Here is a 12888-nt window from a genome sequence, read left to right as displayed (position 1 = left end):
TCAGGAGAGCTCACTGAAAAGCACCCAGCTCCTCTGGGTACAGTATCAAACTGAGGTCTGGAGGAGGGGCATAGAGGGAGGAGCCAGTGCACACCAGGAACTAAATTCTTTCTTAAAGTGCCCATGTCTCCTGCGGAGCCCGTCTATCCCCATGGTCCTTACGGAGTCCCCAGCATCCTCTAGGACGTTAGAGAAAGGGGGATGTGCACTTATTGTGTAACTATAAATAAGTGCAACATGTGTGATGTTGCACTTATTTATAGTTGGGAAAGGGGGATGTGTCCTAGCTTTATTCTAAATTCTGAGATTGGCAGCTGCTAGTAGACTATCTTCCAGCAGCTTTCTGACTGGTCGCATCAGATGCAGCCATGTCAGGGATAGCCCAGCCTGGTGTGATCTCATCTGATGTGACCACATCAGGCAAGTGGTTAATAAATGTCTTTTCATGCTACTTAAAATAATTTTAACTTAACAGTTTTGAGTAATGTCTCATTCTACCTGTTTAGTAAAATATAAATTATGATGTTAGACACCAATACTACCTACCATCACAAAATGGGTTCATTTAAAATTGATTTTATATATTACAGTAAATATCCTGGGAAAATACTTACCTTCTTCAGCATTAGGTTTATCAAGGATGGGTGAGCAATCTCCACAAGTCCAGGTGCAATCAGCTGTTGACAATGCTGAACAAGCCAGGTGTGTCCCCGATGACCCACAGCAGTTGCAGCGTATTAGAAACCACTGACTGAAAGAGGAAAAACTTAACATAAATATCTTCCTTAAAGTTGAACCTATAAACCTAAGCAAGGGACCCAGTAGACCAGCGGTCAGGGAACACGGGTAAATTACATCATTGTAAAAATGAAATTCCTGTGGGTAATGGACGGTCGCGCTGCCGAGACACAGCCTCGGCCAGCACCGGCCAGCTCGCGATGTGACGTGCTGACGTCACACCGCGCTTCCTCCTGCCCGCCCTGCGCTGTATTCCTGGCCACCCTGTGCTGTGTTCCTGGCCGGGGTGTGGCGTGCTGATGTCACACTGTGCTCCCTCACGCCCGCCCATCCTGCGCTGTCCTGTCCCCCCGCCCGTGGCCTGCCAACCCGCACGCAGAACTTGAAGTGTTCTGTGGCTGACCGCTGACAGAGTTCCGCAGGATTAGACAGTGGTCCTAAAAGTTGTGTCACCCCCCCCCCCCCCCCTTACCCCCTCATTCATCTTTCTTACATTCATTCTGGTGTTTTGGGGAGAAAGTGTTAATTAAACCATTCATTGCCAAAAAATAATTGTCTAAAATAAAAATTAATTTTATATATATATATATATATATATATATATATATATATACACACACACAGTATCTCAGAAATGCCATATAAACAGTGATAACCAATATTTATGCACAATAATATATGATTTCCTTCCTTTCAAATCAAGGGGGTAACATCGGCATATCTAAAAATATTTTTGGGGAAAAAGGTAAAAAAGTTCCCTGAGCCCTACAGTAGACCCTTGGGGCCATTGTTAACAAATTTAGGGGCTTATTTATGAAGAGTCTTAGCCCCATTAATTACATAGAAACAGCAAGTGAACCCTTATAATGGCAGGGGCTACTGCTGGCAAAAGCACAGAGGTGGACTTTGATAAATAAGGCTTGGGTGTAGATTATTAAATCTAAACAAAAGAGGTCTACAGTCAATAGGTCTACAACTAATGGTAGAAATGTATTAGGTCGACAGGGTCAAAAGGTCGACATAGAATAGGTAGACAGTAGAAAAGGTCAACATGGTCAAATAGTCAAAAGGGTCAAAAGGTCCACATAGAATAGGTAGGAAAAAAAAGGTAGACTATTTTTTTAATTTTTTTGGGGGGTGTTTTGTCATTTTTCTACAATAAACATGCCCCATTAGTGTACTGCTTCACTTGCCATGCTTCAGGCACACTTCCTCGCTCTGCTACCGCTGCACTCGGCACAGGTTACTATTCCCAATCGTAGTCCACATGGATGATAAAGTATGAAAAAGTTTTTTAAAAAATGATTTAAAAAAAACAAAAAAACTTGTGTCTACCATATGTGTGTTGACCATTGTCATGTCGACCTTTTGACTCTGTCGATCTTTTGAACTGTCTACATTTTGCTTGTCAATTTTTTAACCCTGTTGACCTAATGCATGTCTGCAGGGCCGGTGCAAGGTCTCCCTGCACCCTAGGCAAGGCTTCATCCTAGCGCCCCCTAACCTGTAAACCCCCCTTCCCCACCACCACCACCTCAAGGAGGGGAGGGGAGATGCAGGTGGCCACTAAGTGGGCTGTGGTGAATTGCATCATTATACATATACAGAGAAAAGGTACAACACTCAAATTTCTAAAGTACACCAGTATTTTTAATGCTGGCATCCTGTCTGCCGTGATGTCAACTATATCCCTTTAATTGTATGATTTTATGTGTCCCCCCCCCTCTGTTTGTACTGTATTGTGCCCCAGTACCTGAGTTTTCCCTATTATGCTGTTACAAGTGCTATCCACCAACCGGGCTGTAGGATCTGTACTGTCTGTGCTCTCATGGAAACCCTCACAGGTTAATTAGCTTAAGTTGTTTTCTTGTTTTTTACTCGTCATTAGCAGGAGTCCTCATACAGGCAGCAGCAGCAGCATTACAGTGACGCTTCAGGTACAGACATGTAGTCAGGTGCTGCTTGCTGCTGGAGAGTCGGGATCCAGGGGCCTGGAGGAGATGCATATGAGGGGTGGCCGTGGGGACACCCCTCGGTAGCCATCATTACAAATGCCTCCAATATGCCTTAACATGACTTGATGATACATGTGTCGGCACGGAGGAAGCGCTGGGGCGCTATGTGGTACAGCCTGATACCGGCGGCTGCACCTGATTAGACCAGCAGCAGTGGTCAGCTCAGTGTAAAAGGAGGAGGTCGCATATAGAGACATCCTTCATTTTTTTGCCTCCAGGGGCCGGCACCCCTAGGGAGCTGCCTAATGGTAGAGCCGGCCCTGCATGTCTGCCATTAATGGTCAAACTATTGACTGTAGACCTTTTTAGTGTAGACCTATAGGGGGCAATTCCAAGTTGATCGCAGCAGGAATTTTGTTAGCAGTTGGGCAAAACCATGTGCACTGCAGGGGAGGCAGATATAACATGTGCAGAGAGAGTTAGATTTGGGTGGGTTATTTTATTTCTGTGCAGGGTAAATACTGGCTGCTTTATTTTTACACTGCAAATTTGATTGCAGATTGAACACACCACACCCAAATCTAACTCTCTCTGCACATGTTAAAACTGCCTCCCCTGCAGTGCACATGGTTTTGCCCAACTGCTAACAAAATTCCTACTGCGATTAACTTGGAATTACCCCCATAGTCCGGATACAAAAAAGTTGTGGACAAGTGATGCACAAAGCAAACAAAATTTAAACATTTTACCTTCCGGTCTCGCTGTAATTTCGTCCTGAATCACACAGGCAAGGGTCTACGTCACATTGTTCGTGAACTTGGAGAAGTTCCCTATAGGCATTGGCTTCTAATTCCCACGATGCGTCTCTGAAAGGTTAATGTGAGGAAATATCACTGAACTACACTAATACCGCTTTTAGACCAATATAGCGGGTCGCAGCCGGGAGCCCTGACACGGGTGTTACCCGGCTGCGATGGTGACGCCGGTGATGCGACGGGGGCAGCACTTGGAGATCACATGATCTCCAACCGCCACCCGGCGCGCCTGCACATAGAGTGTAAACGGGATGCCAGGTCGCGCGATCCGGCTCCCGTTTACACTGAACAGTTTGCCGGGTTGAACACGTGTTCAACCCCACAAACTACCCGAGTTGGAATACCAGGTCACTCGACCTAGATTATTCCAACTCTGCCCTTTTACACCGAGCAGCAACACGGGTTATGCACGTTCATGTGCAATAACCCGTGTTATATGCTGCCGGTGTAAAAGGGGTATAAATTAATGAAACAATGTGACATTACAATGCTTTATTCTGTTTCATGTAGTCCTTTCTAAGTCTGGCAAGCTCATGACAATATTACCAGGCAGAAATTGGCAACTATATGGAATTCACTGTCCAACAAAAATAACACACAATTAATTAAATTTGGACATTGTGCCAGGTCTTTAATATCCACACGTGTAAATGTGTCTCCATATACATCCCAACCACCAAATCTACAAATCCAGACAGAGAAACTACACCTGACATTGGGGTTATTCAGGTTTGTTAGCAAACCAAAAAAGCACACTAATGGGCAAAACCATGTGCACTGCAGATGGGGCAAATGTAACATGTGCAGAGAGATTTAACGCCGCCGTCCAGCCCCATCCCGTCCTGCGACCGCCTCTGCCTGTCAATCAGGCAGAGGCGATCACTACTGAACAACGGCCTTCGGCTGTCCAGCATGCGCTGGCGCACTGCGGCACCAGCGCAATTCCGACCACATTGCTGCGCTGCAATAAACTGCAGCGAGCGATCGGGTCAGAATGACCCCCAGTATCCGGTACAGGGAGATCAGCCTGTTGTAAGCCTGTGAGATAGTCATGCCAAGCCATCTGGCCAGAATCTGCTTCTTAGCTGGCCAGCCCCTCTTGTGGAACCCACAGAGGACAAAGAGGGAATCCATTTTCCTGATGGAGTTGGTATGATCTACGTAAATCCAAAGAGCATAGGCCACGTCCAAGGAGGCCTTCCCCACTGTATTGTATAAGGATGGAACTACAAGTTCTTCATTAAGGTGGATTCTGGACACCACCTTGGGGAGGTAGCCGGCCCGGGACTGGAGGACCTGTCCAGATGAAAGATCAAAAAGGGGCAGCGACAGGACACTCATTAGGCAGAGGCAATAGCCAGCAGAAAAAGTGTTTTTGCCATGAGCCGATTGAGGTCTTCTGAGTCCAGAGGATCAAACGGGGGCTCCTGTAGAGCCTGGAGAACCAATGACAAATCCCATGGAGCCACTAGAGGGACAAGGGAAGTCAAATATGAAGGACACCCTGAAGGAAGGTAGTGGAACTATCCTTGCTGGAACCAGACTGACAGGGCACTTTCAGAGATGCTAGGCGGAGGCTGAGATCCAATCCAGTTTGGAGAAAGGCTAGGACAGAGGAAACCCCAAAAAGCAGAGTGACACAGATTCTGGCAGCACACCACTGGAAGTAAGCATGCCACACACAGCAATAGATTCGGGCTGAGGCAGATTTTCGTTCCTGAGCATGGTTTGAATCAGAGAGAGTGGGAGAAACCTTTGGACCTTAGGAGTGAGGACTCAAGAGCCATGCCATCAAAGACAGGTGTGCTAGGTCCAAGTCCAGAAAGGGACTCTGAGACAACAGGACTGGTCGCAGAGGAAGTGGAAAGGGAGAGTCTATGGAGAGACTCCGTAGATCGGGGAATCAAAGGCACCAGGGCCAGGCTGGAGTTATCAACAGGACGGTGCATCCTTCTTGCTTGAACTTGCGAAGAACTCTGGGAAGGAGGGAGACCCGAGGGAAGACGTACACCAGACAGAAGGTACACTTCACTGCCAGGGTGTCCATAAAGGCTGCTTTAGGGTCTCTTGTCCTGGACCCGTACACGGGAACCTTGTGGTTGTGTCGTGAGGCCACAAGGTCCACATCCAGTAGGCTCCATTTGTCCATCAGAAGCTGGAAGACTTTTGGGTGTAGAGCACATTTGCCGGTGTGTATGTCATGATGGCTGAGGAAGTCTGCCTCCCAGTTGAGGATCCCTGAGATGAATACCACCGAGATGGCTGGGAGATGGTGTTCAGCCCATCGGAGAATGTATGCCACTTTCTACATTGTCAACAGACTGCATGTGCCTCCCTGATGACTGAGGTAGGCCACCGCAGTGGTGTTGTCGGACTGGACTTGGATAGGCCTGCCCCCGGAGAATGTCCCATGAGAGTGAGTGCTCTGTAGACAGCACAAAGCTCCAGGACGTTGATTAGTAAGCAACTCTCAATGGTATTCCAACGGCCCTGAAAGGAGTGTTGGCCGGTCACAGCACCCCACCCACGGAGACTGGCATCCGTGGTAAGGAGCACCCAATCCGGAATCCAGAAGGGGCGACCCTTGTCCAAGTGGAATGTCTGAAGCTACCAGGAGAGGGGCAGACGAATTTACAGAGGGAGGACCATTGTCTGGAACTTGATTAGATGATGTTGACCATCCACCTGGAAAGGATCATGTGTTGAAGGGGTCTGGAGTGAAATTGAATGTACTCCACCATGTCGAAGGTAGAGACCATGGACCCCAGGACATGCATTGCTGAGTGGATTGACATTCAATGACTATGAAGTAACTTGCGTATCCATTTGCAGAAATGTTGTCTGCTGGCAGAAAAATTCTCTGTACCTGAGAATCCAAAAGAGCTCCCAGATGTAACATCCTTTGAGAAGGAGTCAGGGAGGTCTTTTTCCAGTTGATGAAGCAGCCATGTTAAAAACATTGCAACCCTCTGGTCTTAAAATAGATATCGAATTAAGTGCTTTTTTTATAGCAAAATATTTATCTCACATATTGACATACATTAAAACACTTTTTTTATACTTGTACCCTATTAAATGTGGCACCCTCAGATGTTTACATGTTTTTATTATTATTTTTTATCAGAAATACAAGTCAGCACTATTAAACACATTGGGGTATATTTACTAAGGTCCCGATTTTGACCGAGATGCCGTTTTTTCTTCAAAGTGTCATCTCGGTAATTTACTAAACTCAAATCACGGCAGTGATGAGGGCATTCGTAATTTTTGGGTAGTCCATGAAAATAATTACGAATGAATACACCATCGGTCAAAACGCGGCTGTTTAAGTATGAATCTCGGTCATTTACTAAGAAGTGCAAAGCAAAAAAAAAAAAAACACTGCCGTGAAAAATTACAACTCGTAAAAAAGTGCTAAAAAAAAACAGACCTGCTTTTTTAATCCGTGATTGTATAGGCATGCAGGGATCCATGAGATCCGTGCATGTATATCAGTGGGAAGGGGTGGGAAAGTGGTTATTTTCTAAATAAAAATTGCGTGGGGTCCCCCCTCCTAAGCATAACCAGCCTCGGGCTCTTTGAGCCGATCCTGGTTGCAGAAATATGGGGAAAAATTTGACAGGGGTTCCCCCATATTTAAGCAACCAGCATCGGGCTCTGCGCCTGGTCCTGGTTCCAAAAATACGGGGGACAAAAAGAGTAGGGGTCCCCGTATTTTTAAAACCAGCACCGGGCTCCACTAGCTGGACAGATAATGCCACAGCCGGGGGTCACTTTTATATAGTGCCCTGCGGCCGTGGCATCAAATATCCAACTAGTCACCCCTGGCCGGGGTACCCTGGGGGAGTGGGGACCCCTTCAATCAAGGGGTCCCCCCCCCAGCCGCCCAAGGGCCAGGGGTGAAGCCCGAGGCTGTCCCCCCCATCCAATTGGCTGCGGATGGGGGGCTGATAGCCTTTTGTGAAAATGAAAAGATATTGTTTTTAGTAGCAGTACTACAAGGCCCAGCAAGCCTCCCCCGCATGCTGGTACTTGGAGAACCACAAGTACCAGCATGCGGCGGAAAAACGGGCCCGCTGGTACCTGTAGTACTACTACTAAAAAAATACCCAAAAAAAGACAAGACACACACACCTTGAAAGTAAAGATTTATTACATACATCCACACAAACATACAAACATACTTACCTATGGCCCCACGCAGGTCGGTCCTCTTCTCCAGTAGAATCCAAGGGGTACCTGTTGAATAAATTATACTCACCAGCTCCAGGGTCCCAGGCTCCTCGTAGCATCCATTTGTAATCCACGTACTTGAATAAAATAAAAAAACGGACACCCGAGCCACGCACTGAAAGGGGACCCATGTTTGCACATGGGTCCCCTTTCCCCGACTGCCAGAAACCCACTCTGACTTCTGTCTAAGTGGGTTTCTTCAGCCAATCAGGGAGCGCCACGTTGTAGCACCCTCCTGATCGGCTGTGTGCTCCTGTACTGACTGACAGGCGGCACACGGCAGTGTTACAATGTAGCGCCTATGCGCTCCATTGTAACCAATGGTGGGAACTTTCTGCTCAGCGGTGAGGTCACTTTCGGTCAACCGCAGGGCAGAAAGTTCCCACCATTGGTTATAATGGAGCGCATAGGCGCTACATTGTAACACTGCCGCGTGCTGCCTGTCAGTCAGTACAGGAGCACACAGCCGATCAGGAGGGTGCTACAACGTGGCGCTCCCTGATTGGCTGAAGAAACCCACTTAGACAGAAGTCAGAGTGGGTTTCTGGCAGTCGGGGAAAGGGGACCCATGTGCAAACATGGGTCCCCTTTCAGTGCGTGGCTCGGGTGTCCGTTTTTTTATTTTATTCAAGTACGTGGATTACAAATGGATGCTACGAGGAGCCTGGGACCCTGGAGCTGGTGAGTATAATTTATTCAACAGGTACCCCTTGGATTCTACTGGAGAAGAGGACCGACTTGCGTGTGAACATAAGGTAAGTATGTATGTATGTTTGTGTGGATGAATGTAATAAAAATTTACTTTCAAGGTGTGTGTGTCTTGTCTTTTTTGGGGTATTTTTTTAGTAGTAGTACTACAGGTACCAGCGGGCCCGTTTTTCCGCCGCATGCTGGTACTTGTGGTTCTCCAAGTACCAGCATGCGGGGGAGGCTTGCTGGGCCTTGTAGTACTGCTACTAAAAACAATATCTTTTCATTTTCACAAAAGGCTATCAGCCCCCCATCCGCAGCCAATTGGATGGGGGGGGACAGCCTCGGGCTTCACCCCTGGCCCTTGGGTGGCTGGGGGGGGGGGACCCCTTGATTGAATGGGTCCCCACTCCCCCAGGGTACCCCGGCCAGGGGTGACTAGTTGGATTTTTGATGCCACGGCCGCAGGGCACTACATAAAAGTGACCCCCGGCTGTGGCATTATCTGTCCAGCAAGTGGAGCCCGGTGCTGGTTTTAAAAATACGGGGGACCCCTACGCTTTTTGTCCCCCGTATTTTTGGAACCAGGACCAGGCGCAGAGCCCGATGCTGGTTGCTTAAATATGGGGGAACCCATGTCTTTTTTTTTCCCCATATTTCTGCAACCAGGATCGGCTCAAAGAGCCCGAGGCTGGTTATGCTTAGGAGGGGGGACCCCACGCAATTTTTTTTAACGTTTTACAGTGTTTATTTAAAAAAAAAAAAAAATGAACCCCAGCACGGATCACACAGATCCGGCCGAGATTCATTTTGAAAAAGTCGCCAGTGTTTTGCTAATCACTGCCGTAAAAAACAGAAAAAAAACACGAATGACATCGACATCGGAAAACCCGAAAAGGCAAAATACGGCAGCTTAGTAAATTAGTCGTAATCAATTCAAAAAGTTGCAATTTTACACTGTCGATGTCATTCGTGATTGAACTTTGACCTTTTTCCGAAAATTACGAATGTTAGTAAATATACCCCATTGTTGCCACTTTTTCTGAAGAATCCTGTTTCCATTTCCGTTTTTTAACACTTGATCAATAATGGATTTTTTAATATAAAAAGGAAATCCCTAAAAGCTTCTTGTCCTCCTTGAAAGAGTGCGTGCAGATGCACAAAACGCATTGGAGGCACGGGAAACACAGTACCAGGAGATTGTACTGCATTACCCACTATCCCGCCGGCAGCCTAACCGTGACGTCACTTAGGCGCGACTTGCGATTGCTGGACGCAGTAATCCATACAGAGCCACAGACCGGACACCCTTCCAGCTCTGCCGGCACACGGACTCTCTACCACCAACGGCCGCAAGGTAGGGAAAGTTAGGGCCAGTTCACACTCACTGCAGATTACAAACACGGACTGTGCTTACCCAATCAACTCCAAAAAGAGCTATAAACACAATTAACAATTTTTTTTTTTTACAGGTGCCACATTTAGTTGTTTTTACATTTTATATAGCGCTCGTTTTTCAACTATAAAAGATTTTTTTAACATTCTGAGCAGCTGTTACATACTCATACAGCGCAGTTGTTTTACGATTTTTCATTGAGCCATCCATGTGTTTGCAGGAAGGCAATGGTCAGCTGATGATGGCAGTGAAGGAACTCTGGAGAGTGTTCCAAAATCAGCAGGTCATCTAGGTATGGGAGTATTCTGACCCCCTGATAATGAAGCTGGGCAGCCATAACATCCATAATCTTAGTAAAGACCAGAGGAGCTGTAGAAAGACCAAAAGGTAGTGCCTGGAATTGGAAATGGTGCTGGAGGACAGCAAACCGGAGATGACATTGATGAGAGGGCGATATAGGCACATGCAGGTCCAGAGCCACCATAAAGTCCCTAGGCTCCAGTGCCAGGGGAATGGAGCAGAGGGTTTCCATAGAAAACCTGGGCACTCTGATTAACTTGTTCAGTGACTTGAGATTGAAGATAGGTCGATGAGATCCATTGGGTTTCTGAATCAAGAAAAGGGTAGAGTAAAAACTCCCTCACTGTGCTGAAGGGACAGGAATTACCACCCCTAAGTGCAACAGAGACTAGATGGCCTTCTGGAGGGCCAACGCTTTGCTCAGGTCTGTTGGAGGACACAAAAGAACTGCTGAGGGGGGGGGGGTCTCAGGAATGAGAGAGTGTACCTGTGAGAGACCACTTCTTGCACCTAGGCATCTGCGTCTGACGCCAGGACTGTGCGTGCTGAAGAAGTCGGCCTCCTATTCTGGGATTATATTCAGATTTAGTGGCTGAACATCTGGTAGGCCAAGCCTGTTTAGCTCAGGGCTTGGGGGCTTTCGTGGAAGTTGACTGCTGAGGGAAGGACTGTCCTTTAGCTTTACCTTAGGGGTGAAAGGACCAAAAGGAAGATGTCTGAAGCTTCAGGGTAGGAAAGCAGATTTGGAGGCTGCCAGAGTAACCAATATTTTGTCCAACTGCACCAAACAGGATCTCCCCAGTGTAAGGCAGTGATTCGAGGGCCTTCTTGGAGTCCATGTCAGCTTTCCCAGAGTAGCCCGGTGACTTGGCATGCTACCACTGCAGTAGAGAAAACCTTAGAAAGCTAGGACTAGTAACCAAAGCTGCTTCACCTAAGTAGGAGGCTGCTTCCCTAATATGCGAGATGTGGGATAGCTGTTCCCTGGTAACATCAGAAGGAAAGCTTTCCTCTAGAGCACAGGTTCTCAAACTTGGTCCTCAATACCCCACATGGTTCATGTTTTGCAGGTCACCTGTTGATCTTTAAAATGTGGCAGTTGGTGATACACAGTGCAGCTGCTGGGTAACATGGAAAACATGAACCATGTGAGGTCCTGAGGATCGAGTTTGAGAACCAGTGATGGGGAACCTTTGGCACTCCAGCTGTTGAACTACACATCCCAGCATGCCCTGCTACAGTTTTAGCATGGCCAAATAGCAAAACTGTAGCAGGGCATGCTGGGATGTGTAGTTCAACAACAGCTGAAGTGCCAAAGGTTTCCCATCACTGCTCTAGAGCTTCTGCCTAGCTCTCAATGGCCTTAGCCACCCAGGCAGCAGCCATACCCAGTCGTGTAAAAGCTCATGTAAGAGAATAGACAGATTTTAGCTTCAATATTAGGCAAAGTAGAGCTTTTAACCAGGCGTGCCATTTGGGAATCCACGGTAGGGGGAACCTCCCACTTAGCACAAACACCAGATGGGAAGGAGTAAAAGGAAGTCAGGCAATTTGGTATCTAAAACTTCTTACTAGAGGTGCTCCATGCTTCACGCATGAGTTCAGTGAGCTTATCTGATTGAGGAAATTCAGTTTTTACAACCTTCTGGCATTTGAAAAGCAGGGCTTTTGGTTTAGGAGAGGGCTCCTCTTCAGTCTGTAAAATAGATTTGACTGCCCACACTAGCGTGAGTACATCCACTATAGAATGACGCTCCTCTTCCCCTGAGGGGGACTCAGGGAGGGAGATGTCTGCCCCATCTGCCTCCCCAGATGATATGTCAGAATCTGAAAGCTGTGTAGACTGTGAGGAAGGTACCGTACATCTATGTGCTTTGGTAGCTAAGGGTCTGTCACCTTGTAACAGCTGCTGAAAAGTAACAGATGTTTGAGCCAGATTCTGGATTAAGAGAGAACATCCACCAAGAGAGGAGGCATAGACGGTAAAGCAGGTTGTTGTGGGAGGCAAGATGGGAGCTGCTAAGCAGTCCGCTATCTGTGAAAATGAAGACACCCAAGGGGGAGTCCTGAACAGGGGCCGTTGGGGCAGGCTGGTTAGGTGGAACATAGCAAGCTGCACACATAACATCTTGTACAATGTCCTGAGAGGATAAACCAGCTGAACAGGACTTGGATGAGACCAGCAGAGGAGTAACAGCCTCCTTGTTACCTTTGCCTTTGGTAGACATAGTAACAGTACAGCACACTGTAACACAGTAATGAATGTGTAGCAGGTATAGCAATGGGACAGTCTTCACAAATACTTGTAAATGTGAAGTATAGTGAAACCTTATACACCTGTATCTTAGGGTTACAGAAATAGAAGGGATAGATATAAGCTAACAGAGAGAAATTCAGACAGCAGCGCTAGCACAAGTTACATACAATGCAGAAATAAAGAAATAAAACTGCAATGGGCACTGAAATCAACTACTCAGACCACAGTGCATGGTATGATTTAGCGCTATATAACCTGGCTCTTGGGAGAAGTATACAGGGAGACTGGACCCAGAACTCCCAGAGACCTGCAGCTTCAGCTCTGAATAATAAAATGCCTGCAGAGCGTCTCTGAGGGGAGGAGGGTGAAGGAGGAGCAGCTCAGAGGCAGGAAGCCACTGTGGAATCTGGGGGAGGGGCTGCCGGTGGAGAGATGACCTCCCCTATGCTGACGTTAACCTCCAGGGGCCACTGGCATCTAACAACACAGGACAAACCAGGGGCC

The 12888-nt window shown here is 47.3% G+C and overlaps 1 protein-coding gene across 1 annotated transcript in view; it reads right to left on the bottom strand.

Annotated features, from left to right (window-relative positions):
- LOC135057306 (G2/M phase-specific E3 ubiquitin-protein ligase-like) overlaps positions 1–12888 on the bottom strand; it is an 89283-nt gene that overhangs the window by 31524 nt on the left and 44871 nt on the right. The window contains exons 8-9 of the mRNA XM_063963197.1: positions 3443–3559; positions 615–751 (exon numbers count right to left, since the gene is read on the bottom strand). Of these exons, the coding sequence (XP_063819267.1) occupies positions 615–751; positions 3443–3559 (254 nt within the window). The remainder of the gene's footprint in view (positions 1–614; positions 752–3442; positions 3560–12888) is intronic.

Source organism: Pseudophryne corroboree, chromosome 3 (genome assembly GCF_028390025.1).
Source record: "Pseudophryne corroboree isolate aPseCor3 chromosome 3, aPseCor3.hap2, whole genome shotgun sequence".
Lineage (NCBI taxonomy): Eukaryota > Metazoa > Chordata > Amphibia > Anura > Myobatrachidae > Pseudophryne > Pseudophryne corroboree.
Note: the sequence above shows the minus strand (reverse complement) of the source record. Positions and strands in the feature narration are given on the sequence as shown.